This window comes from Harpia harpyja, chromosome 2, assembly GCF_026419915.1.
Source record: "Harpia harpyja isolate bHarHar1 chromosome 2, bHarHar1 primary haplotype, whole genome shotgun sequence".
Taxonomy (NCBI): domain Eukaryota; kingdom Metazoa; phylum Chordata; class Aves; order Accipitriformes; family Accipitridae; genus Harpia; species Harpia harpyja.
Genome location: NC_068941.1, coordinates 15,285,277 through 15,313,201, shown reverse-complemented (window position 1 = coordinate 15,313,201; position 27,925 = coordinate 15,285,277). Strand labels below are relative to the sequence as shown.

Sequence of the window (27,925 nt, the reverse complement as noted above, 5' to 3'; positions counted from 1 at the left end):
GGGGAACTGCTTCCAACCATAATGGGAAGTGCTCAGTGAAAGCTGGCACAATTAGTCTACTGAAGGAAAGAATGGATGTGAAAAACAGAAAGTACCTGAGAAAGGCTTAAAAATAAGCTAATGAGCTAACATTTAAGTGGAGGAGGAGGGATGGGGCAGACTGTTTACATCTACATTCTGGTTAGATACAAATGGGGCAAGATTATATCAAGGCCACCAAGGAAGATATTGAAGTACTTAAGGCAGGAGACAATGAAAGTTGAGACACTCCTGGGTGAGAGTTTCCGTTGTGCATTGACAGAAACGACTATCCAGGAGACAGTTTGAGGAGGTGAACAGCAAGATGTAGTCAAAGCTTGGATTTGATTCTGTAAGGAGAGTTGAAGTTGATGCTCAGCACAGTATCTGTCATGGCGATGAGTGCAGTTACCTGGAAAAGACATTGAAAGGGGATTTGGAGTCTGGGAAGAAGATGATAAATAGCTCTATTATAATAATACTGAGTTTGCTCTGAGCCTGCTGCTCTGTTGACAAGCTATTCAGAATTCCAGGGCTGCATTGAGAAGGTGAATCAGTAACCAGTTTGCCCTCTGTAGAACTAATATATAGTATAAATAATAATTTTCTTTTATAGCACAATTGTTGTTTGACACAATTACTGGTTGAAGTGTGTTGTTAATATTATTCAATGAAATAAGTTCTGGTATAAGTATTATAGTATTATTAAAACAAATTAAAGATTTATTTTTTAAAGAATATTGTTGTGGGTATTAGTATGCACTATAAACTTCCAAATTTGAAAAATATTATGTTTCTCAATCTGTTTGTTTACTTTGGGGAGGGGCCCTTCACAATAATGATAATATACGTTGGTACTATGGAATATTGTTGATGGAGCTTAGATGTAGAAAAGATAATTCTTTTTCCAGCCATAACTTGGAGTTGTACTGAGTCAACAACAGCAGTGACAAATAGTAAGAAATCATAAGACACAAATAATATCTAAATCCTATGTCTTATATTTTTGCATTTGAAAAAAAGATACAAAATGTGCAAGGAGGCTATTTTTGGAGGAATAGTGTCTATGCCATAAAATCCTGTTATCTCATTTTGATTTTACTGTATTTTTAAATAAAAATAAATTTAGAAAAGGTAGTATTTAAAGTTTCCATGCTTTATAGGCTCTAGATTACTATAAAATTGCACACTTACATTATTAAAACATTGCAGATAAGATGCATCTTCTTATGACATACTAGTGGCTGTATTTTGACATCAGTGATGCTTATGTGTTTCTGAGATGAAACAAATACAAGCCTTGTCGATAAGAGCAGAATTTGACATTCCTTGAAAACATGTTAAAGTTAATATGGTGGGATTTGAGCTTTCCCTTCCTGTTGCTGTTGGTGTCAATGGAGTTAACTGATAGTCAGCCGGTTAAACCAGTTTTGGGTTTTGGTTAGATATTTTAGGCTGAGATAAGGGGTTTCTACTCCTGCTGTTGCTTGGCTTGAGCATGGGACCAACAGTTCCAGGAGTGGGCTTAGATAGAGGTGGGGGAGCAGAGCCCCAGCAGTGGGTTTTCCGTGGGATAGAGGGCTCTGAATGTGGTGTATTGATGTGCTCACCTCTCACTGTGTAGTATGTCTCCAATTGCTGCAGAATACTATATTCCTGTATAGGAGGAGCAGTAAAGTTTTGCAGCTCGGCCAGGTCCAAACATTGTTCCTAAATAAGACAACATAAATATTAAGGGCCAAAGTGTCTTCACTGCAAATAAATAAAATTTTATACCCTGCCAAATCTTATGAGCTTTTCTTAGGAGGAAGCCCTGAGATTTTAATTTAATGGGATGACTCATTTTAAGCTGCTAAAAACTTGTAAGGAAAATGGTGGGTTTGTCCTCTTACTGCTGATGATTCCTATGCTACAGCATTGCCAGTTTGTATCGATGGAGGAAAGTTGAACTGTTTCATCTACTTCTGTTCTTCAGGTTGAATGAAATGGAAAAAAATAATCATATGTCATTACTAAACTCCCAACGAGTTCATGTATTGTAATCTTCATTTCCATTTTGATACTTTCAAGGACATGTATAAACAAAACACCTTATTTCTGCTTCCAGTGCAATCTGTTTGATTTTGGTTGTTGTATTAACCAGGAGCAGAATTATGCCTATATAGCTTATTCTAATACTGTTCACTCTAATGCAAAGCTAATAATGATGGGGAAAATATCAGTGTATCAGCGTTTAAGAAATAATTCTAAGACTTTTTGGCTAGTGTTCAGTTGCAGTAAGTGTAGCTCTATCTTCCTGTGCTGCAGCCTCGTTGGTCTTTTTCTCCCCCTTTCTGCCCCCTCTCGCCCTGTTTTTCCTTTTTTTTCAGTAATTTTCCTATATGCAAGAGTTGTCGCCTGGAAGTTGAATTGCAGTGAAACAGTTTGCTTGATACTTTGAGGAAAATGAGGAAAGCTAGTTGGTTGTGTTGCACAAGTTTTCTCCTAAACAATTCCAAGCGTTTGAAGACTTGAGATCTTTCATTTTCAGTTTCTTTAAAAGCAGGTCCCCCAACATGGCTCTGGGATAGGTATAGGACAAACTTACTTTGCAAGTGGGGAAAACAAACAGAAAGCCCAGTGTACCGTAACTATGCTTGTTTGTGTAGGAAATTAAAGTGATCTCTATTTCACTCAGGTCAGCTCTCAAGAGTGTACAGGAAAACTGATAATTTGCTAAAGGATTTCCTTTTGGATTTTCAGTGACATGTTTGGTTACCATAACACTGCTGTTTTGACCTCATGAACACAGCTGTAAAGCTGAAGATTATGTTTTAGGGGACTGGTGGTTTTTTTGGTTTGCGTTTTGTTTTGTTTTGAACACCAAAGAAATGTGGTGAGGGCTTGTGTGTTGGTTAAACTGATATTTGTAGAAACGCTGCTAGAACGGTGTTTGATGTGTGTGAAAGTATCCAAAGAGTAGCGTGTATCAAAACAGCTACGCTGTGAGTGTTGGAAAAGGAGCAAACTTTGTATTCTTTACAATAGTGTTTAATACTTCTTCAGAAAAAGTTACTCACTCTGAACACAGCTCTCTGGAGCCTGGAAGCCTTCTTGCTTCCAGGGAAGAAATAATATTTCAATTTGCAGGCCATTGCATTTGTACTAGCTGAGTTTTGAACACAAATTACTGTATTATTCACTGATTTGACATTCTTTATTGTATGGCTGAACAACAGAGCGAAATCGGCAGATTTTACAAGTGTCAAGAAAACAGATTTTATTCCAGTTAGGAAGTGCTTTTGATGTTTTCTAACAAACTGATTTTGGATTAATTGAATTAATTTGGATGAATGTTAATGGATTAATGACTTAATTAGTGCCTTCTCTTTTTGCCTTTCAATATAGGAATCAGGAACTTAAAGACTTGGGAGAACTTGCTCCTCACTGGGACAATATGCGCAAAAGTGTTATTGCTCACTGTGATCAGATGTTGAGCATGTACCAGGATACTCTTGCAGAGCTTGGGAAGCATACAGGTATGAAAGTAGCCTCTCCTCTTCTGGAGCAGTTAAGAATTAAATAGGTTGATTTTTATTAAATACTGGCATGTTCAGCAGAAGTAAAACACATAAAAATGAAATATTTGTAATCATATTTCTGAAATACTCAGAGGTGCCCTGTTTCCTCTTCTAAACTTTTTTCATGCATTCCATCAGTTTTTCCCAGTTAATGTGGTACATGGTTACATAGCAGCCAAAAAAAAATTGGAAAAGTGGGTGCGTGTATTTTAATTGCACGTTCCATTGAATATACTGCTCTGCTAGTATTGAATACCATCTGCCAATTGAAACCAGCCTTAAAGGTAGTTTTGTCAGATTTTCTTGAAACCCAACTTAAGTTACATTTAACAGTCTACAGGATAACAGTAACATCTAGCTATGCCTTGCATATCCTTAGTGTAGTAGTCGTCATTGCCCACGTTGTGCCAGAAAAGCACAGAATTAATATGGGATTGGCAGCCTGTCGTCAGTCCAGAAATAGCAGCATGTGCTGCCTTGCTTTTTTTTCATGTGGCGACAGTGGTCTTATGTTCTGATGTGCACTAGGTGCTTGTTCAGTTGCGATCTGCCAGCATCCTGTGGTCAGGGACTATAACGTATCGTAGTGTCTGCATGCCAGTGGAATAAGACAGCATCAGTGACAACTGTGCAGAAAAGGCAGCTGGTCTTTTCCTCCTGTACTAATTCTTGCTCATAAAAAGAGCAAGAAAAGACTGTAGAACAAATTATTTCTTCTTTTGAATTTCTTTTCTTTTGATTGTTCACAAATCATTCAAGGAACTTACGATAATTCTTTTCTATTTTGTGAGGCTACCAGAATTATTTCCTGAATAACACTGTATTTTGAGCGAACAAAGATTTCTGTCTGTTTATAGCATGCCTTTCTGCCTCTTCCTGCTGGTGCAACCCCCGCCCAGTTTTTGAGATCTTCTTGAAGGAAATGGGCACATTTGTTCTGAATTACTACAAAGGTCTTGTTGTTGTTGCTGCTTTCTTGCTGGTGTCAGATTTCTAACGCCAGCCCTCACAATCACCGTCTCAAATACGTGTTTTCAATGACCGTGCTGCCATTATTGCTTGCATACGCTGTTTCGCTCTATATTCTCACCATGACATGTTCCCATTGCGGCCTTACTCCCACAGTTGTGTGTGTGTGCGTGTGTAGGCATAGCAGCGCGTGTCAGAGGTAAACACTGTGCACTGTGTTCCATATACGTAAGTTTGCAACCTAGAATATTTCTGAAAAAGGGATCCATTATGGTTATGAATATTTGTAAAAAATAGAGGTATAAATGATGATAACACCTTTTGAAATATCTGATACATATTTAGGGAGAATTTGCAGTATTTTCTTAATTATTTCTAGCTGTCTATGTAGACCAAACAAAACATTTTTTTTTGTGTACTGAGTAATGGAGCAATCAGGTTTTAGTTCAATATACAACTAAAATGCATAGCAGAATAATTTCTCCTTATAGAGAACTGGGCGCATTTACTTTTATTATAATGAATCTGCTGCATTTAGTAGGTGAGGCACAAACCATTCCCTTCCAAAATAGGCATTAAAACTGTACTTCTATCGTTTATCCATCATCTTCTAACACAGTACTGAGCATGGTCTTTCTCATTCCAGATTGCTCTGGGATAGCTTTCTTGGTCACAGGAAAAGATAAATCCTGGTTTAGTGTATGAACAAAAACCAGTCTCTATCTGCAACTAAGCATTTTGGGAGCAGTTGATCACCTGCTTAAATGTGTGGGGGGGAAAAAAGCTCATCTGTTACACTAAATGTTGTATAAAAAATTGCATTTTGGTTGCAAAAGTGTAATTTCTTGTGTTTATGATTGTTCACCATCATCAGAATATTCCAGTTCTGATTTTGGCAGACTACTTCCTGATCCAGTATGACACTTCCTATGTTTCTGTGTTTTAAATACTATATATATATATATATTTAATGCTTTGCTAATTACATTTTGAAAGCACTCCATAAAGTATCATATGCAAGGTAATAAATACAGATTATGAAGGAATCGACGTAATAATTGTCACTCGCAGGAAAATATCGAAATGACCTTTTGAGCTTAAAAAAAACCAAAAAAACAAATAGACAGTGTAATCTATTAAGCAAAAATCCTGCAAGGCCTATATTGTGCTAAGGGAATTTGAAAAGAGTTGGTGATGTTAAATGATCTGTCTTAACTGTGGTTTGAGAGAACTGCGGTGGACCAGGGAACCTGGGATTATTGAGGACAACAGAACCAGAACATGTAAAAAAGAGTAGGAACATTTCTCTGAAAACAAAACAAAGCAGAAAACCAAAGCAACCTAATAATTGTAGTGAAGATAAGAAATAAGGAGGAGGTGTTAATTTGGAGGCCAACGCTCAGGTGCATACCTAAATCTCATTTCTTCAACAACCCTTTTCTCCCCCCTTACTAATACAGCACCAGTAAAATACTTGTTTATACTTGGAAAACCCCTGATTTTGCATCTTGTGTGAAAAGTTACTTTAACATTTGAAAACTTATTTTATTGTGATCAGGGGAATACGTGCACATTCTAAAGCCAAATAATAGCCCAGTCCTTCTAATGAGGACAATATTTACTTTTAACCCTGCACTATAGTATTTTTATTCTTACTAAATCACAAATTAAATTAGATGATAAATCCTGAGTGGTGAGTGTCCCTTTAAAGTTGTTCCGTTGAGGTCTAACATTTTTAAATTATAAATGGGGGGGCAGGGGGACGTATTTTGTATACTTATGTAGAGCTAGGCTAAAACCTCAAATCTGCATTTTGATCCTAGAGGCAATGTAGGATTTGGCTGCCCAAAAGTTAAACAAAATCTAGAACAGATTCTTATATGCTTCTGCTGTCCATTACTTGCCTTTACCAGATTTTTTCTGCCTAGATCATTTGCAGTAAGTAATGGCAATTCTCTGTGACAAAGAGATTAATCTCCCTGCATACAGTTTTCAGAAGTTTGTCCCTACTGCTTTTTTTTTGAAAGGAATAAGGTGGATGTGGATAAAATTCCCTGCATGTTTTAAGATGTCCCAATTCTTCTTCCATTCCCATTTGGGATGGTTCTTCTCCATAAACAGCACGCATTATAACTTTAAAAACCAAGATTATAGAGTTTGATAAGAAAAGCAAGACAGACACATATGTGACTTCATACTGCAGTTGCACAAAAAATAATGCTGAGAGAACATTGTAGACTGGAAATTTAAGTACTCACAAGGTAGAAAATGCTAAGATTAGAGATGTGAGTACAACTTTAATTCAGACTTCTTAGGTCAACATATTTCAACAGTCTTTACTTTCTCATTGTCAGAGATTCATGCCAAAAAAGATTTTGCTTTACAGGTCGGCTTGTATAGGCTTCTTTCTTTATCTTAGTCATCACAGTGCCTGAGGTTGGGTTGAAGTAGTTCTCTCCATTCTGAAACAGCTTGAAAATTGCAGTGCTCTGGCGTACCTCTGCATTTGCGCTGGAGATCAAGATCTGCTTGGAAACAGGCACCCATCCTAGTAGGGGTAGTTTGCAATCAGCCATACTTCTACTTACGAACTCAACAAGGTTAGTTTTCTAAACTAGATCAAGCTTCTATTACCTGGCCTCAGATGCAAAATTCCTAAGTCGGGTTGTTATTTTGGGAAGCCTTACTTTAAGACAAGGCCAACTGGCCGCATTCCTCTGGGAAAGCCATGGAGTGCTTTTGCCTCTGCCTTTGTTTCACTACCATGTTGGCAGCCAGAGATATGTGGAAGCACTAACTCACTGACGCTCTTCTCCCTCCTCGGTACATCAAAAGCAGGGTTAATGTTAACGTGTTTAGCGTTTTTGCTTTGTTACTCACTGAACGATTGCTTTCCTTTAACAAGGGGCTTTTTACATGTATCTTGTCACAAACAGTTCTGAAGGACCAACTCCATGTAAGTCATCTAGGTGCACTTATCTCCAATCTCCTTTTGTATCAGCGCTAGGGAAGACTGTTCACTCAGTGTAGAGAGGGGGAGGTAGCATCTGCAAATAAAATTTGTCCAAAATATTCCCACATTCCTCCTATATGATCACATGTTGGGTTTTCTGAGAGATGCCTACTTCATGCTCAACTGAGCTATTTGTGGAATTTAATGGAGAAGGCTATTGTTAGTAGACCACTTAATTTCTTTTTAAAAGTGAGAGATTGCAGTGAAAGTATCAGGAGACTGCATTAGTGTTAGACAGCAATTTTGGTTTAGCAGCATGTTTACTGAAAATGGAGGTTTAAGGAAGTTAAGACTATTTCAAATTTGAGTTGTTTTGACAAACACTTTTATCCTCAAAAATGGGGGAGAATTTTAGAGAATGCCCTGTATTTTTGTTTCAAGGAAACAAAATAACAGGAATCTAAGAGGGTTAGGTAACATGAAAACAAATAGTTTCAGGTTAATCTAAAAGATTTGGTGATTTTGGGAAGGAGTAGAACTTTGAAACTTGTTTGTTTTAGTTTGACCTGAAATGATCCCTCCTGCCTTTTTTTTTTTTTTTTTTTTTTTTCCGATTTCAGTCATCAAACTGACAATTCTATTATTTATCCAGCCCTAGAAGGAGAAGAAAAGACAATCGAGGTTAAGGCAATTGCTGGAGAATTGGACACTAACCCTGCCTCTGTCACAAAGTTCCTATGTGACACTAGGCAAGTCAGACTTCAGAAGTGGTTAGTGTGTGTTGTTCTTTTTTGGAAGCCTGGCAATAGACACAAGCTGTTTTGCAGAAGTACTCAGTACTTATGGATGTAATTCAGCTCAGTGGGAGCTGTGCTTCCAAAATGGAATGTGATGCTGCATTATAATGCGTGCTCTGCAGAATGAGATCCTCAGTATCTCATATTGATACATTGTTTCTTAAATGCTTTGACCTTAAGTTATTCTCTGCCATTAGAATGGATAAAATTATAACCCTTTTACTCAGCCAGTTAAAATTATTATGTAAATATTTGTAAAGCCCTTAGAAACTGTAGTGATGCATGCAGCAGACAGGTTTGAGGAAATTAATAATTTGTGGGAAGCTTGGGCAGTATATTTGAATCCAGATACCGAAGTAAAAGTTGGAAACAAAATACTGAATCGCTGCTTCTAAAATGAGCAGCAAAGACCCAAAACATTCAATGAGCTGGAAGAAGCTAGTATGTGCTATGTCATTGAATTCTCTTTCACAGTTCCCCTTCAGGTGGATATAAGATGAAGGTTGCGTCTATGTTCTGGTATTTCCTAACTTTGAAGAGTTTAATCTTGCAACAGTAATAACAACTATTTTAATAGAGGGAATGTAGTTTTCTTGGTCCTTAAATACAACTTACCAAGTTATTTAAAAACAAACAAACTATACTGAAAATTAGTTTTATCGTATGGATGATACTGGCAAATGCAGATTGAGATATTAATTCCACTGCATGGATCTTTTATACCTGAGTAAACAGAATAACTGATAGCAGTGGGTGGTTATTATCCCGTATGTTTCTGGCACTGGATGGGAAGGGATTCTTGCTTCACAGGTATTCCCTGAAAAGAGGAATAACGAGACTCAGCAATGCTGCGCGTGTTCTACTCCAGCTCAGGATAGAAGTGTAGTCCAGGGAGAGCAGGCTCTTTTCTTCTCCCTACTACTCTTCTTTTGCCTGTCCCTTTATATCTGCTGTCATCTTATTTTCCTCTTAGTCTGCCAGTGTTTCCTTATCTTAGGTCCAGTTATCATTCCTTAAGCTTTGATCTTGGTCTCAGCTGAATTCTCATAAATTATCTGCCCACTTTCTGTTTTCTTTCCTAATGATTTATAATATCCTCACCTGCACCATTCCCATTTTTTTTCTGGTATAGGTCAAGTTCCCTTCACTGCTCCCATAATTTTGTATTTCTGTGCTTCCCAGATGCAGGTTTCCCACTGCTGTTCCTCATCCTCAATGACTCCTGCTTTCAGTCTGCATCCCCAGGTTCAAATCTGAATCTTTGACTCCTGATAATTGCTTTTCTTGCTACCTTTGCTCTTAATCTTTGTTAAATTATTATTTTAAGTTACTAAGCTTAGGTAGCAGCCTAAGCAGGCTTGGTTGGTCTGGAGCATCATTGGTGCCCTCTGGCAATGTGATTAAGCTGGAAACTATGGCAGTTTCAACAGATAACCTCTAGCAAATCTTGATTGAGCAAGTCAAGAAGAATAATTTCAAATATTTCCTTTTTTATTTTTTTTTTTTTTTACATCCTATCTGAATCAGAGGAATTTTAGTCCAAATGATTAATAGTTGGCAAAATGATAGGGTGCAGAAAAAACAGTCTAAGTAAATGTTGGGCTGCCTGAGTGAGAAGATAGGATCACCTCTCTTTCCTAATCTACACCCTTTTATTTTATATAAATGCTGTATCAAATATCTCCAGGTAAATTACGCTTTCTTACTGTCAGGTTTTAATTATATTCCTTTATACCACCATAGAGTTACTCATAATCTCATGCTTTTGAAGTATGCAACCAGATTTTTATTTTTTTTCCCAGAGCATTGTGCTTCTTGTGATTCTGGCTTTTTAGAAAGAAAACTACTTTATAGCATTTCTTAAGCTAGTTTATGTTTCTTTATTTGAACTTTCTAGGAACAATGCATAGCCTAGTCAATGTAATACTTTTGTTTGAACAAAAAAATGTTACTTGGTGATCATGTAATACCATCATAGCTCTGTACCCCTGTGTTTTTAGCACAGAATAAACATAATGAACATTAACTGTGACATTGTTTCCAGCAGACTGCAGACTGATTTCAGACAGCAGGAAAAAATGTCTATCACCTAGAATAAAAAATTAGATTGTTCTGTGAATTAAAAGCTGTTTTGTTGCTTCCAATATGGATACATGCTGAGACTCAGTTAGTGAACCATTCTTCTCCTAATATACAATTACACATTAAAAGTAAATTAAAGACGACTCCTAATATACAAGTATTGTCCTCACATTAAAAAGACGACAAAACATCTGCTGGGTGATTAAGATAATGATTCTTTAAACTTTTGTTTTTCAGGTTCTTCCTTCAAATCAAGCTGTAGCAAAGGAGAAAAAACATTAGAATTCATCCCAATAAATCTTCATCTGCAAAGAATGCACGTGCATAGTCCTCGATTGAAAGGTAAAGTTCGTTCTGTGGAGATAATCCCCAAGTATGACAAAGTATGCTTCGAAATAAAACTAAACTTGCAACCAAGAGGTATGGTTTCCACTTTAGCCCTTTTTAAGATGTAATTATCTTAATTTATATATCCAGTTTGAAGGATGAACATTAGGTGGACATGCTTTCAGATGAACCCTTAAAACCACAATAGAACTGAAAGGTATGCTGTTTAGGGAGTTGAATCTTGGTCATTTTGAATTTTTCACTTGACGGTAGGATACTGGCAACAGTCTTGTTAAACTTTGTAGGTGGGATATAAAGATGCTACAGATAAAAAGCATGGAAAGTAATAGTATTAAATTGATTTTTTTTTTTTTTTTTTTTTTTAGTAAAATTATGTGCAATTTGGGCTTACATGGATTTGGAGTAATGCTGAGGAGAAAAGAATATCACAAGAAATACAGTGACTTTTAAAAAAAATTCTGAGATTTATTTCATGTTGCATGTATTTTGCCAATAAGTGAAGTTTGTACAGTATTAGCTTGTTTGTAATATTCATGCAGTATGGCTTGATACAGAAGGTTTCTTGTATGATGAGATTGTTGCTTGTTTTTTGGGTTGGTTTGGTGGTTGTTTTGGTTTTTTAATAAAAAATCAAGCTTCCAAATTCATTATTCAAAAATCTGTACTGCTGTACAGGCTTAAAGTGTTTAATTTTTTACTTTGTTTAATGGGGTCTAGAAACTTTCTGTGTGGTTATTTCCTAATTATCTTTGTGTACATATCTGGAACATGCTTGTCTTCCTGAAGGGTTTGATTTCATTCTCTCGGGCCTGTGCATTTGCTTCTAAAACCAAAGCTTTCGGGTTTGGATGTTGTTTGGAATATTTCTAGAGCAACTGAGTATGTACTGTCCGTAGAGGACCACAGTTAAGTAAATCATGAGATCAAAGAAGTGGCCACCTTGCCCATCCTCCACATTTCTTTACAAATTCTGAAACCTGCATCCAGACATACTGCCGCTGAGATTGATCAGAAGTCCTGAGTCTGTGCTGAAACTTAGGAATCAGGTCCAAAGTTAAAGCTATGCAAGGGATTTCTCTGCCTCATTTTCTGAAGCCACAAGTTTTGGATACTGGCTGCAGATCTTGGAAAACTAAGGAGTGGTTAACTAAATTTCTTTTAAGTTCTTTTTTTAAAATAAATTCCAGGGGTGTTGTGCTCATTTTGTTTCTATGACACTTCAGACAAATAAGTAAATGCAGACTATATGTTCACTGATATGTATGGGTAACTTATGCGTGGTTAAAAATATTCTGTTGTAACAGTGCAGAACTAATACTGTCATGATTCATACTGACACACTGCACAATGTTCAGTAAGATTCACGTCCTTCTAGGGCATTGGCTTAATTTTTTGTTGTGATCCGTAATGTCAGTGTAGTGTAAAAGCCAGTCTTACCTGTCTTGTTTCTAAGGTGAGGTTTTTTTCCCACTGTGCCACCAGAAATAGTGGCATCCCAGAGACTGCTGGGATGAGCTCACCAGCCTAGGTGATGCAACTTGCACGGTTCCATTAAGGACAGTGTTACTTCTAAACTTAATAGATCCTATTTCTTAGGAAGCCTTAATGAGCCCAGTGCTGCTTGTGCCTAAATCTGCTTATTCAGTGCTACCCCATGCCAAGTAAGCATTTCTTAGTGTTAAGTGAAAGTATCTCACTGATTATGCTGAAAATGCTGTGAACTTCTAATACCTTCTGGAAAGGGGGGATAATTTTCCATAATGTTGTCTGTGACTCTGTTTAGTACAGTATTCTGTTGCTGCTGCTTGCATATAATTTTAGCAGCGTCCTTTACACATAAAAGATTATATTGATACATACGTATGAGCAAATCATAGTACAGTGAATAATTTGTTGATAAATTGAGATCTATTAAATTTGCTGTCACTGTAGAAACACGGAAGTTACACTCTGTGAAGTTTTTGGCTTATAAATACACTCTGCATCTAAGCAGATTGTAAAACAGTAAATACAAACAATAATTATAGGAGTATTATACTGTGTACTGCTTATGTTCATCCATTTCCAAGTTGGAACGTGGGGACTGCTGATTGTCTGTTAGATACTGTATTGGTTCGATAGTTCATTATTTCTTTAACTAACAATGGTGCCTCCAAACATTTTAACAAGATGGTGATTTATAGTGACAGAATATGACAGCACAAATTTTAATTTAGCTAATGTTTTGAGGTTAATTAATTAAGTCAAAAGCATTTTTAGATTAGTAATGACTACAGGTGGCCAGAACCTTAATTTTATGCCTTTTCATTGTATGTTTATTTGCTAAATAAAAACGTGGAATGAAATATGCCACTTACTTAATCACCCTCAACTTCTACCCTACTTGAGTTTTGCTTTGTTTTGTTTTTCATGAATTTTCTCCTTTCTCCTCCACAACCACTTTGCTTGTGGCAAATGGTTATTCCATAATTGAAAAGGCGACAGAAAGAGATAAATGTTGGAATCATCTTCTAAATTTAGAACTTTGTTTAACTTATAAAACTCTCCCTTTTTTCTTTAGTTAATGTTCACTCCACTGACATGAGAATTAGATAACACTGTTCTTGTTACACTCAAGTTTTTAGAGATTGTGAAACATATAAATAATAAATAAAAGAACTTGTGTTAAAATTGGGGAATTTCCACTTACATGTATTTTTGGAAGACTGACACCTTAGTTATGGGGAGCCCTTTTTATTTCTCTATATACAAATGGGTTCCTCGATATGTTTAGGATATTTTAGTAGCACTACAGTGTAAATATAACAAAAAGTAATTGAAGATTATTGTTATATTTGCCTTTGTTTGGATAAATGATTTCTGTATCTATTACATAGCCACTGTCCCATCTGTTTAGTTCACTGAAATAAGTTTCACTTTATAAGCACTAAAGAGCTCTGTCTTGTATTAGACATAGATAGTTTGAACAGTTTGTAGCAACTGCTAGTCACTGTGCAGTAAGCAGCACTTTGACATCAAGTTGGTCTTTCTCATCTCGTGCTTTGCTTGGCATATATCAAAGGGCACATGGAATATAACCAGGAGACTGACAGAAGAAAAAAAAGAAAGCACGTAAACATTCACAGAGGTGGTGATTAAACAAGCTGATGAGCCATAAAGCTGTCATTAACCCTTACACTGTCAGATGTCTTAATATTGGGAATGCAAGATAGGTTTTAATCCCATCTAGCACGTGTATGCCCATGGATATGTGCTTTTTTGTTCAACATGTTCAATAACAGATTTACTGAACTTTCATTAGGTTTGTTATTGGGTACTGACATGGAATAGAAAACACCTGTGTGTTTAAACTTCCAGTAGGAACAGCTTTGAGAAAAATGCTATTTCATTATGGGATAACTGTATCCCTATCCATTTGATAAACACCACATTTTGCTCTGTTCATCATACTACAGAAGTTAAATTTATATGTTGCCATAGCTTTCCTTTTGTCCCTGTTTATACACTAAGTGTGCTTGTTTTAAATAAATTTGGTGGACTGAAGAGATTTTTAATTTGCTTCTGGCCAGTGTGAGACACTGACTGCCTCCTGTGAAGGCAAGCAGGTTGCTTCAAATTTGAGACTGAGCTGTGCTTGACATTAAAATCTCTCAGCTCTTTAAATTGGTCTGATAAAGCTTAGGTTTATGGAACTTCTACCATGTTGCTGTGGTTGTCACCATGTTGCAAAACCTCTGTGTTTTAGTCAGGAAGGAGTGATGAGCAGGTAATTTATTTTTCTGCATGGTGAAGGAATTGTTCTTTTTGGTGAGTGTGTAACTGGTGTTAGTGTTTCACTTGTATAAGTAGGAGGTGAGTGTATCTTTGAGTCAGAATAATCAGTATGAAATGATGACTGATTTAAAGCTCGACTTCCTTGCACCCTAATCTTTTGCATTTTCTTCCTTCAAATTCTGAAACAAGTATTTGAGGAAGGGTGGAGGGGTTTTTTAACACTTATTAATTAATAATTTGGGGGGAGCATGCTGACAATATGATACAGCTCCTACGACACTTTGCTGCATTTTAAGCTTTGTCTCCACTGTAGAGAATTGTCAGCAGTAGTCTGTTCTTGAAGGGGATGGTTGTTGTGAGTTACTGGAGCATTTCTGTACCAGTGCACTCATGCTGACACTGTGTGTCCTTCACAAGGAGCTGCACTGCTGTGTAAGTGGGCCACATCACAAGGTATTCCTCTGAGGTCTTGCAGCACTTCTGGTGTTCTGTGCTCAGGAAAGTGGGATTGAGATGGCCCTGTGCCCGTCACCAGGGTTGTAGACGTTTTCTTCTTCTTTGCCATCCTCACTCTCCCACGTTCACTTGCATGGGGTAGGTGCTCAGCTGTTCTGGGTGTGTTTGTGTCTCAAACAGCTGCTCCTTGACCACGCTGAGAAGAGGCCACAGGGTGAATGAAAGCTTCCTTCTGGGTAAATCCCCCCCAAAGCAGCTATAAGCATGGTCACTATTTTTGAAACAGAGTTGGAAAAAAGCGCCAGGGTTTAGTCTTCTAAATGTTTTCCTCTAGTTTCATAAGTTATCTGTAAACTTATTCAGAAGCTGTTATCCTGTTAACCTGATGGGTTCATCTCTTGTTTTGGTTTCAAGCCACTGTTGTTTTAAGCAATAGAACTATTTATTGTCAAGTACCAATGGAGCTCTAATAGCCCAAGATCATGTATTATGGATAAATCTCTATGAAGACCTGAAAGAATGGGCTATTTAAGAGTCCTGAAGCTCACCTTAGGCTAATGAAATTATGTCACTTCTCCTTTTATTGAAGAGTCACCAATTCATTAGAGTTCAAATCAATTTGAGTGAATATGCTTTGAGATTCAGTTCTGGAAGTAAAACATAGTCCATTAACTGTGAATAATTTGTACAGTGTTCTTGCTTCTAGGGATATTTATCATCAGAATGAAAGAAAAATTCTATTTTAGGAGAGGTTTAGATTTTAATTTACATGGAAAGCTTCCTTGATGAATAAAATAGTTCACAAAAAAAAAAAAATTCTAATGCTTCCTTTAGAAATACATTTTAAGAATGAGGTACGCTGACCTGTATTTTTATACCTCCAGTATGCTTGGGCTCAAAACAGGTACTGCTTAGTGCAAATGTAAATTCTGCAAACGTAAATTTAAACTTTGAGGGAGTAATTATTGTGGTTTGGGATGTAATTAAATCTTCATCTGCACTGACAATCAATCACAGGCACAAAATGAGAGGCTGTTTTTAAAACGATGTTCCATCTCCAGTTCTGTAAGCATACATCCATAGAAAAAGTTCATCCCGTATGTCACCAGACATCAGGTACATACAGAGAGTAACAACAGTTTGTTGTCTTGGCAAGAATTTCAGTAGTATAGTTTATTTCCCATTCTGGTAGCTTTTCAGCTGAAAACAACTGACTTGTTACGTATTTATAAGCATATATAAAAAGTAAGTGTATGTCATAGAACAGGGCTCTTCAATTTAGCATTAAACAGGTAATTATTTCTGAAGGTGGAAGCTAAACAAATTCAAACTAGAAAAGAAGTGGATATTTTTACTAGTCAGATTGATTGATTAATCATTGGAGCAACTTCTCTGGGAGTACAGTGAATTCATTGTCACATGAAGTCTTTAAATCAAGATTAGATGTCAGGTTTTTTGTTTGGGTTTTTGGGGGGGGGGGGGTTGGTTTTTTTTAAAAGAGATGCCTTCACTCAACCAGAAGACATAAGCTTGATGCAGGAATCATTAGCTGTAATTCTGTAGCCTGTATTCTTCAGGCAGACTACTCTATCATAATGGTCTCTTTTGACTCTAAAATGCATGAATCTGTGCATCTCAACATGACTACAAGTTAAATAATGGAAGGGGTAATAAAGTAAAATACACAAAGGGCCAATTTACTTGGCAGCTTTGTAAACTGCAGAGCTAGAATATTGTTCTACACTGTGGCATATAATTTAGATGTAGCAATAAATCAGAAAAAACCTTCTAAGGTGTGCAGGTGGCTGTATGGAAAGATTGATTAGCTCTTGGGCCTCCTTGAGACACAGATTCTCGATTATTCCTTGGAAATAATATAGACTTGTGCTCACATCTCGTAGAGTAACTATCATAGTGTTGCCATACCTTGGGCATAGGCACGTGCAAATCTCTGTTCTTGTCTGTTCCTGTTCTAGATGCTCTGTACGATGTCATCACTGTGGGAGCCCCGGCAGCGCATTTCCAAGGATTTAAGAATGGTGGTCTCCGAAAACTGCTGAGTAAATTTGAGGCAGAAAGACGAAAGTAAGTATTTTGGTAAGGAAAATTTTTGCTAGGAAAGTATCATTAAAGTTGCATTAAAATGCATGTTATGAGTTATGAGATCACCAAGTAACAAAACAGTTTAACCTGCTGAATGCATGGAAAACTAAAATCCAGTAGGACTGGACAGGGTTGCATTCATAAAATATTTCCTTTGTCTTCCCTGCTTTGTTTGGACTGCAAAATTGTAGCACCGTTTACTTTTAGTGTCAAGACTTATTTTGAACACAAACTCAAAACTGGGAGATTTTCTTCCCATATTTCAGGAAGCTTGAGGAATATCAGTGCTTGAAAACATGCTGTTCAGAATGAGATATCTCTTTGGTAATTCTTGTGCAAAGTGGAAAGTAGCTAGAGACAGTTTTTCAATAAAGAAACAGAAGCTTAAGGTAGCATCTTCATTTCTGACAGCCCTGGGCATACGTGAACAAAAAATATTTTTAGCACGCCTGTGAAGTAAGAAAGAAACTACTCTTTTTCTTATTCTTCAGAAAGCCAAAATGAGACTATCAAAGATAAAGGCCTTAACTAGAGTTTCAGTTTATTGCTGTACTCAAATGCTTTGTTAAGCACTGAACTTGTACAGAAGAATTGGTTGTCTGTTTTGCTAACTAAGAATTGGACATATTTGTGTTTGTTGCTATGGCTGTGGAGAAGTTTTGAGCAGCCACAGCTGTCACAGGCAGCACCCATAGTTGTGACTGCTCAACACTTCAACTAACTGTGCCAACCCCATGCAATCAGTGGCACAGGATTGGAAAGGGAATGCAGGAAGTACTGTATGTATGCTAATCTAAATCATTATGACGCTCCATAGAAAATGAATTCCATTACATTCAATGCTCAAAAAAGTTGCATAGGTACAATATCGTAAAGAATAAAAGGAGGAATTATAAAAATCTACTGCTGACTTCTAGGTTGACTAGAAGTTGGCATCAGTGCTAAAGCTAAACAAAAACCAGCTTATATATTTGCTTTGAAAACTGTATTACTATTTTTTTCTGTTTGCACTGCATGACATAAAAACCCTATTAAATCTTCTAAAATCTTTCATTTCCCTGGCCACCTCTGGTGACAAAGCTTGCCAATGAAACATGAATATCATTGATCACGAGACCCATGAATGGACTTAGTGTTAACAGCAGGTACCTATTCTGCTGTCAGAAGACTGGTATAGGCAGCCTTATCCCCATTATATGAAGGTCTATGAAGTGCATGTTTCCTGATGAAGAAAATGTCTAAAAACATTTCTTAAAGTATCTGCTACTTAACTATATGATTAATATAGTTACAGTAGTATTTAGTGGGGTTTTATTATATTTCATAAGAAGAAATTAAAGTCATAAGTGTTATAAAGAACTTTGCAGTTCCAGTCCTCACAGTGTTCAGCTTTCAGAAAATGAACCGTTTCTTGCTTGCACAGTCCTGCAGCATATCCACACTGGCAGAATGTGATTTCCCAGAACAGAGGATAGCTGTGAGGCAAACTTGAAATTATTATCTGTGATTTCTGTTCATTGGAGAAAAAAAAGGGAAAATGCCTTATAGGGAAGAGACCTAGTCTTTCTTGAGTTCTTCCTGGGAGAACACATATTGCAGTATCTCATAGGAATGAATAGAACAATGCCCTTGTTTCTCAGTTGCCCATAACAGGGGAAAGCAGAAGATGATGGGCTAGGCTCCTTTCTTTGGATCCTGTGCAATATTACATGTCAGAAGGCTAGGATGGCAAAGGATACTCAGTGCAGCACAGCCTTTCTCATTTTTGTTCACTCCTATTTCACTGACTCAACAATGTAGAACTCTAAGTTGATAGAGGATTCTGTTCAGGAGTACTGGGTAAAGCTTTGTGCAGGTTTTATCAAGGCATTTCATACCTATTTCAAAATGCCTACACATCACCTTATGCATCCCTCAGAAGCACCTGTATTTTGGTGACTTTCAAGGACAGGATACTGGACCTTTACTCTGATAGTGCAATTTTCTTTGTGTTTCTTTGTTCCCCTGGAAGAGCAAAAGTCTGTCTTTAGGATGATATAACTAGGGTAACTATGTTACTATCCTGTCAGACTCTTCCTAAAAAAAGAGCCTGAGTCCGGCCAACAAACTTAAGTTTGAGCACTGAAAAGAGGGGACTGCAATGTTTACCAAATCACTTACCAGACCTGAAGAAATGGTCACTTAGTGTATGAATTCCCACGAAGTAGAAAGGAGGGAACCTCCAAAATTCATCTTCCCTTCTGTCTTTGAGGGCAGCTTGGAGAAAACTCCATGGTTGGGGTTTTTTTTTTCTTCAACTAGAAGGACTTATGTGAGTTGAAAGGCCGGAGCAAGCAAGCTCTGAGTCTGATCTCACTTATTTGAATATTCAAGAGTGGGTCTACTTTAAATAGATACGTGAAAGAACCATTCTCATTCTTACCACAGAGAAGTTTCTTTCATTGTGGCAATGACAACTTTATTTTGTATGCACCTGTTTGCTTAACTGCATGAGGGTGCTTTGAGGACACATAGCATTTCCAGGGGCGGCTTTTACAGTTTAGATTTTCTGTTTTACAATGGGAGCAGCTTTTCTGAAGATTTGGTTGAAGGAAGTAGTGACACCTTGAGATATCAGTCAGAATATAAAATGAACGAAAGAAAAGCAGATTTAGCAGCTGTTTCCTCTAGGCTAACTGAGCTGGAGACCCAGAGGAAGATGTGAGAAGAGGTTATTTCTCAAGCCCATCCCAGTAGCTTTAGAGACATTGTTAGTGCACCTGACAGAATGCCTTGAATGCCTTTGACCTTCAGGCTGATTATGAGAACAGTTTATTGAAATACTCAACAATGTCAGCATATCACGAAATATTCCTTGCTCAAACCTATACTTGTGGAACTAACAGACAAGAGGAACTGTTAACTGGTAGCAAGGTTATATCCTGCTTTGCAAGAGTGTAATTGCATTTGCAATTGCCAAACCAAAACAAGAGTGAAACATATGTTTCATGAAAATTTATCAAACAGAAGAATGTGGAAAATGTGTATCTGAAGATAGGTCTGGCATATTTTCTGTTACACAGAATATACATTTTTGTGCAGGCGAAAGAGGGGAAGGTATTATGTAAGAATATTTATAAAAAATGCAGTATTTTTGCAATTCTTCTCTCAATTGTTACCACCAAGCAAGTCATATTAAAAGAAAAAAGAAAGTTAAATTTCTAAAAATATGGTCTCCAATAAAAGAAGGAAAAGTTTTTCTTTCAGGTGAAAAACAAGACTTAGTGGTATGTGATCTGAAGCCAGGTACATTGCTTTATAACCCCTTCACAATCTGTACTGTTCTTTGTCTGCAACAGAGACAGATAAAAGGCTTTACCACTACAGACATCAGGCATGTCTGTAAGGCATGACTCTAGTATGTCTGTCCCTTTAGTAGCTAGTAGTGAACTTCATAAGACCAGTAAGAACAATGGATGCTTTTTTTTTTAATCTTGTTTAGGCATGATAGCATTTAAATTCAAATAATTGAAGTGTGATGATTAAGGTATGCTAAATCATTGCAGAATATTAATTATCTGTGTATGATGTACATCTATTTTAGAATTTTTTTTATGATGCTGTATTGGTTTGTTCTTTTTAGTTTTTCCTTCCTTATTTCTAGCTAAAAGAGAAAGTCAGTCAGTTGTTCAGATTCAGTCTTCTGTTGGCCTCCTAGTGTAGATTACTTCTCCTTCCAGCAAATGGAAGGGCTTGTCTTCTCATCAGTCTCGATGGCACAGCAAATTACTACTTTTAGAGCTCAGTTGTGCAGGAACATTTAAGGCAGACATTCTGTAAGTTATACCTATGTAATGTCTCACTGCTTGAATTGTTCATAAATCACTTTCAAGGTACACCAAGGACTACTTCTCTTATTTAAAATCTAATTTGATGATCTCTGTTTTAGCCAAAACACATAGACTTATGATTACAAGATTTTTAATGCCCCAGTGCTAACCATCAAGAAAAACAGAGGTGTCCCACAAGCTGCATTAGGTGCTGTGATTCACTATGGTTTTGTCACCATCTCTAGCAGCATTGTTTAGAAATGATCCTGCTTTAGATTAGCACAAGTTTAAAGCTGGAATAGTACTGAAAAGGATTTTCTGTTGATTTTTTTTTTTGAAAGCCATAATAATTTAATTTGCGTTTGAACTGTCCAGAAAGACACTTTTTTGTTTGATGAGGCCTGGATTTTTTGTCAAGGTGTGAGGTGTGCTCCTTCACTAACATAATCGTTACCAGAGATTTTATTAACACTGAGATCTTCAGGGTTCCTATTACCTGAGTTTCATAACCTTCAACCCATTTCCATTTTCTGAGGAACCTGAAATGGTACTGTTTCACAGAAAATCCCAGAGATGTTGAAATAATAATGATTTGTGTTTGATCTAATTGTAACCTTTATTCTCAAAGGGAAACAACAGCCTGTCCTGCATAGCATTTTTCACAGAGACATTCTTTTGCTCACTTTCCCCCTTTTTTTGTGTGTGTATGTATATCTATGTGTGTGCAAAAAGGAGAGATTAGACTTCATGGAGATGAATATTTTTTCACTGACCATAAAATCAGTGTATTAAGGTTGTTGGAAGTTTTGCTGAGAAGCTGCCAAAGTTTGTGCTATTCATTGAGGTATAAAAATCTCATCACAGTATTTTCCAGCAGCTAGCCTCTCTGGGCAGAATTGCCTGAATCATTTCCTTAAGCAGGTGTAAAAGAAAGGGGACTGGGGCTGGAAAAAGAGGGGAAGGAGGAGTTGGGGGAGCTTTGCATGCGAAGGTTAGAAAGGATCATGTGTTTTGGAGAGGAAGAAACTGTTCCATCTACATGGACTCTAGGAGTGACAGGAGGAGAGTGGATCGCAGGCTGCCAGGAAAAGGCTCCGCTCAAAGGCACCGTTTAGCCTCAGGCTTGTGGTGAGGCACAATACCTTTTTTCTTCTGACAAGAACCATGTTCAATTACCCAGCATAAGATTCTCGTCTATGTTAAAGCCTACTTGCATCTTTCCACCAGTGTGAAGATACTCTAAAATTAAATTGAAGAATTGTGGAAGGCTTTCCCTAGGCATTCAACCTTCCTGGAGTGAGTCAGCCTAGGAAGATTTGCTGTGAGATTCACCAATGTCACTGTGGCATCTGTCCTACTTAGGTCTCTAGAGGGCTGATGAAGGGCATCTTGACCTTTCTTTTCACTGAAACTCATGTCCCAGTACCAGCTGAAGGCATTGATGTAGAGTTATTCCAAGAGTCAGTTAGGAATGAAAAGGAGATAGAAGAGCAGCAAGAGAAGCTCTGTGCATACAGCCTTAGCTGTTGCTTCAAGATAAGGATTCATGGAGATTTGGACTTCATAAGTAAAGATAGATTAGACAGAAGTAATAACAATTTCATTTTCCTCAGTATTCAAAATCAGAATTTCCAAGTTTGCAAGGCAATCTTAAGGAAATAAAAAAAAAAAAAAATTTGAACTTCTGATCTCTCTCAGGTCTGTTTTCAAAACCTCAACACTGATCATATGGTTTAGTTTTATTTCCTGAGGCAGTGAATTGTCCTGAGGTTTTTTTAGGTAGCAATTTATTTTTTATCATAACTTCCCACTTTAGACAGAATACAGGTGATGCATAAATAAGCCACTGAATTGGTATCTTCAATAATGTACCTAAGCTTGAGGTTATCTGGGGGTAGATGTTCTTGCTGTGTATGCTTTAACTGTATTCTTGATATGAACGTCTGTGGTGTTGACTGTGAAAAATGCGAGGTCAAATGTTCATTGTTGAAAGATTTTTAACCCAGTCCCAGATGGTGACAATTTAACTCAGTCACACAAATTACCCAGTTAACAGCAGGAGTGGAGTAACTCGGAGTGTCATTAAAAATTAGACATTTAGCATACTGCAGTATTTATTCTCAGGCAAAAACTTTGTTAATTTAGAGTTAAAATTGCAGATGTAGTCAATGTAATCTTTATTCAAATTACATGACAATGTTATTAAAGCAATTTTTAAACTGAAATGACCACTGACAGTCATGTGCACATAGGTAACGATGGTGCCAATATAGGGAAATGATTAAGTGTGATTTCATGTGTTTAGTGAAAGCTTTGAAACTCAACCCAGAAGACATTATTATAGAGTTTTTCAAAAGGTACATGACTAATAATATATTTTACATATCAAAGGTAGGTTTTCATAGTGCTGCTGATTTTCCGTACTGGACCTACCCATGTGGCCTTTGCCCTAACGCAAAAGTTCTTTCTTACTTGTAATTCCCTTCATCTAGTTTCTGCATTAGGACACCTGTGAAAAGTTTCTCTGTATGTTCTATTGGCAGCTGCTTCTTTTTAAGTAATACTACTTATGTACCATAGCTATATGTGGCAGCAAGCTCTAAAAGTAGTTATTTTTAAGGAAACTAATTTCAGTGAAATGGATGTAGTAATGTCTTTTCATGAACGATGAGGCCACAGAAAGTCTCAGGCTGGTCTTAGATGCAACAGTGTTGAGACACAACAATTAGAAACTTCATATACTCCCAAACATGTTGTTTCTGAAAAATAATTACGCACTTTCTTGGGGGGAGGGGGGAAGTTGCCCTCACATTCTGAAAGAAACTGAATATTTGGAGTCATCTCATGCTTTCTGGCATTCAGGAAGTGTTAAAATTAGCCAAATAATGAGGTCTGATAGAACACTTCATTCTGAAGAAGGAGTCATTCTCTCTTCACTATTTCCTTTATTTAAAAGCTATGATTGACTTTATTAGAGTGAGAACTACCCACAGATTTAGTATCTCTCTTCCCTCTTTCTTTTCTTATAGCATTGTCTGTAGCTTTTCTGCTGCAATATTCAGTGAAGCTTAGAGCTGTGGGAGACCAGTGAAAATGATCTGGGAATTAAAGGCTGAGGGGAATCCCAGAAAGGAGTATGTGCATGGTGAGCTTGATAACTGTTAGCCAGATTCAGCCTGTAAAAAGGCTGTTTGATAAAGGGAGGGAGAAGCCTGAAGGGGAATTAGAGAAGATTATTCAGCGCTATGAAGTATCAAGACTTTTAAGACTATGTCTTCACTGCAATTAACATAGACTATTACTCTTTGTCCCTGCCCTGTCTACTGAGTGTGACAGCCCGAGAGTTGCAGTGAATGTAGAAATAGAGCTGACTTTGGAAGTTCATTTCGCTACCAGTGTTGCCACCTTGAAGGCAGAGCTGTGGCTGTTTCCTCATTTCTCAGAGGGGCAGGGATTTTTTTGCCCAATTCATTAGGAGAGACAGTTTATTCGATTCGTCTTGTTGAAATATTCAGAATTCTGTCCTTTGCGCTCAGCAGTCTAGCAACTCATGTAGTGGACTGTGGAGACACATAGTAATTCTGATGTGGCTGGTAGCATGACTGATCATGGCAAAGCTTCACTGACTCAGATGCTGTTCTTCCTGACTGCCTCTACAAAGAATTCTATCTAAAAATGGAGACATAGGTGAAAGACAGAAAAATAGGATGAGGTATTGTGGAATTTGGGACTGTAACTCAGCAAAGTATCTAAGCAAGAAGCTTAATTTTAAGTTTGCTTGAATCTATCCTTACTTGCCAAAAGACTTAAGCCTTTTAAGTTTTATGGAAGTGACTTCATTTGGACTTCTGAATGTGCATTGAGCATGTCCTTTATTGAATTAAATTTAATTTCTAATTTGTAGAAAACTAATGAGGAGGAACTGGAAGGGACACTAGAAGACACAAAAGGGAAATGGGGGAGTGAAGAAATCTGCAATAAGACTGAAATGAAAAGCAATGTGTAAAGTTCAAAGGATTGCACAAGTGTCAAAGTTCAGGTCTTAATGTGTGAAATTAAGAAAAATTAAATCAGTGGGGAAAGGGTGGAAGAGACTGAAGGATATGTGATGAAAATACACAAGAGGAAAGAAGGGAGATACATACAGAACCAACTGGGGAGTAGTATGTACATTGCTCTGGCATTGGTAATGTTCCAGGAGCTGCTTGGTTACGTTTTTTCCCCTGTGTTAACATTACAGGTTAATCTGAAACTGCAAAAAATTTTGGTTAGTTTCTCTGAAAGACTGAAGCAGGGCTTTGTAAAGGGAAGGATTATGTACAAGAGTTTTAGGTAGGGAGATGTATACTACAGCGAAGAACCAGTAGGTGTGTGTGCGTGCTTTCTAAAATGGTATTTTGGAATAATGGTAAAAAAGGATATTGCATAATTAATAAATGTTGGGTTAAAAAATGAGGGATAGGAAAAGAAGTCATGCAAAAGAATTGCAGTAGTTTGTGAACAGTTAAATGGAAAGTAGGAAGTTTGCAGTATGCATTTGTGTGGTTTTGTAGTAATTAACTCCCATACCGCATTTCTGTGTCTTTTTTTGCGAATTAGACACATGGTTCGTATTGGAGATAACTCTGGTTATCACCACTTCCTGGACATCACTGATGCTAATCAAAACATAGTGTGGGCCACTGATCAATTAAACATTAATGGCTCATTTTGAAAGACTTAGTGAGGTAGTTAATAGTGCGATGGGGATTTCAACTGGAAAAATAAGGCGCCTTATGCTCTTTGTGATTATTACCTGACTTGGTCAAACCTTTCATTTCTCCAGAATTACATTTTTAAAAATAAATAAATAAAAATCTGGGTTTTTTAATGTTAAGATCAATCATGCAAAAGGATGATTAGGTTAAACAGTACTACTTGGAGCGTTTGGTGGTGGGCAGTCTGTTGTCCTCTACTGTTCAAGCAAGGATTTGCTTTTACCCTTAAAGGAAGGAGCATTTCAGTGACATCTGTGAAATTCAGGTATCTGTCATTTTTTGCAAAACTAGTGGTAAGATTTTTAGCACATTAAGCATTGTTATTAATAGCAGAAATTATTTTGACATTATGTGACCCTTTCTCTGTTATTACAGTACTGGATACCAGTGTATTTACTATTCACCTGAAAACACAGCCAAGGCAAAAGAAGTTCTCAGCAACATCAATCATCTACAACCTCTCATATCAAGCCATGCAGACCTGCTGCTTAATTCTGCAAGTCAGCATTCTCCAGACAGCTTGAAGAACTCTTTAAAGATGCTTTCAGAAAAAGTAAGATTCAAATCTTCACTGCAATGGAAAATGGAATAACCAAGTCTCTAACTGCTGGGGGTTTTTTCTGCATAAATTGACTTTCAGAGCATCAGGAAATGTTAAATAAGCTCTGCTAAAATAAGCTTCAGAATGTTGCTATCAGAAAAAGAATATTATTTAGCATTTCTGTAGGCTTTCCATGTAGAAAATTAATGAAATCTATAAAGGTTGTCTTTATTTGAAAGTATAATTAATTTAATTTCATTTTTCTTCGTTATCGTCTAGTGGCCACATGCTGGGGTTTATCAAAAACAGATTATTGTAAATAATTTTGTGGCATGATAAACGGTTATTTTAGTTCTCTTTCTGTGATGCTTCAAACTGCTCCTTGTGGGAGGTAGGTCAAGCCAGGTTTGTGTGTAAGGTTTAGAATAATAGTATGATCAGAAATGGTGATGCAATCTGGAAGGAGAAGCTAGGAAGTTGGCACCAGGAGGTCTCAAATTTTAATCGTCTTTCTCCTATTATATTCCCCTGTAGCTGTAGACTCTTCCTCATCTTAGTTTCTTTAGCAATAAGTTAAGGAAGATAATATTTTCCACTTGTCTCGCAGAGTGATATTGGAGATTAGCTGAAGTCTGAAGTACTCTTAAGCATGTGCTATGCTATAAAAATATTAAGCACTATAGCTATGACCAGAGGGGTTGGAAAAAGTTTCCCGTCGCTTCATGGGCCATACCTTCTGTAACGTGATCTCAATATGGCTTAATAACACTATCAATAACCATTTCAATATATCTTCAGCTATTGGGAAGTGGCAACCCCTGTGGTCTGTTGAGCACTATTATCCCAGCAGTACATCGTTCAATGGGAGAGTTTCAAATCTGAATATTGAGCTCAGCTACATACTGCGAAGGCATTGCATTGGAGCCACGGGGGGGGTAAACGTTGCTCTCAGTTACAGATGTGTAAATCCACAGTAACTCTGAGAACATTGGAGTCGCTGTGGATTTCAGGGATAATATAGGAAAGTAGAACTCAGCCTGGGAATGAAAGCGAGGAATTTAGGGGGGGAGTTGTGGCAATTATAGCATACCTTTCCACGTAGTACTGAAGGAGGCCATTTTTAGCTGCACATAGAAAAAGTGGAGCTGCTCTGTTAGTGGTTAGTTCAAAGAAATATGCATGCACAAGTAAAGCAAATCAAACAAAGTGTTTGTTCTGAAGATTCAAGACCTGGTTGCTAAGGAATTTGTATGTTTTGCTATAGCCATCTGCTTTGGCCTTCCCACCTGTGCCTGTCTGGTTAGGAGGAGTGGACGATTTCAGAGTGTCTGCAGGCAGCTGTGATACTAACCCACTGTTTGAACCATGGGCTGTTGGAGAGTCTGACTACAGAAAAGTGCCAAAAAAGACAATCTATTCGGTTTGGAAAAGTCACAGATATTTTAAATTTATAGCTGGTGATTTAGTTGTATACGTTCATATCAACTTTTCAGGGCCAGGATTAAATTGCTGGTTAGTATATGAGCACAGGTTCCCAGAAGTGGAATGAGGAGTCTCACCCAACGTAGTTCACCTGACAGCCTATAGTTTCTATCTAGCCTCCACCTTTTGCTTGGAAGAGATGAGTCAAGTTGTCCGAACAACCGCTGCATGAATGGTTGAATACCTGCTTCCCTGTCTATTCCCAAATGTACTCTGAGGAGAAGATGATAACTGAGAAAGAGCATGAGACCATTGCTGAGGAAGCTAGTGTGGAGG

The 27,925-nt window shown here is 37.3% G+C and overlaps 1 protein-coding gene across 9 annotated transcripts in view; it reads left to right on the top strand.

The window, feature by feature from the left end:
• The window catches only part of INPP4B (inositol polyphosphate-4-phosphatase type II B), a 342,885-nt gene that overhangs the window by 237,702 nt on the left and 77,258 nt on the right, over positions 1-27,925 (top strand). For all 9 annotated transcript variants that reach the window (XM_052816168.1, XM_052816159.1, XM_052816131.1 and 6 more), the window contains 4 exons: positions 3,406-3,536; positions 10,617-10,721; positions 16,934-17,042; positions 26,002-26,179. In XM_052816168.1, coding sequence (XP_052672128.1) covers positions 3,406-3,536; positions 10,617-10,721; positions 16,934-17,042; positions 26,002-26,179 — 523 coding nt within the window. The remainder of the gene's footprint in view (positions 1-3,405; positions 3,537-10,616; positions 10,722-16,933; positions 17,043-26,001; positions 26,180-27,925) is intronic.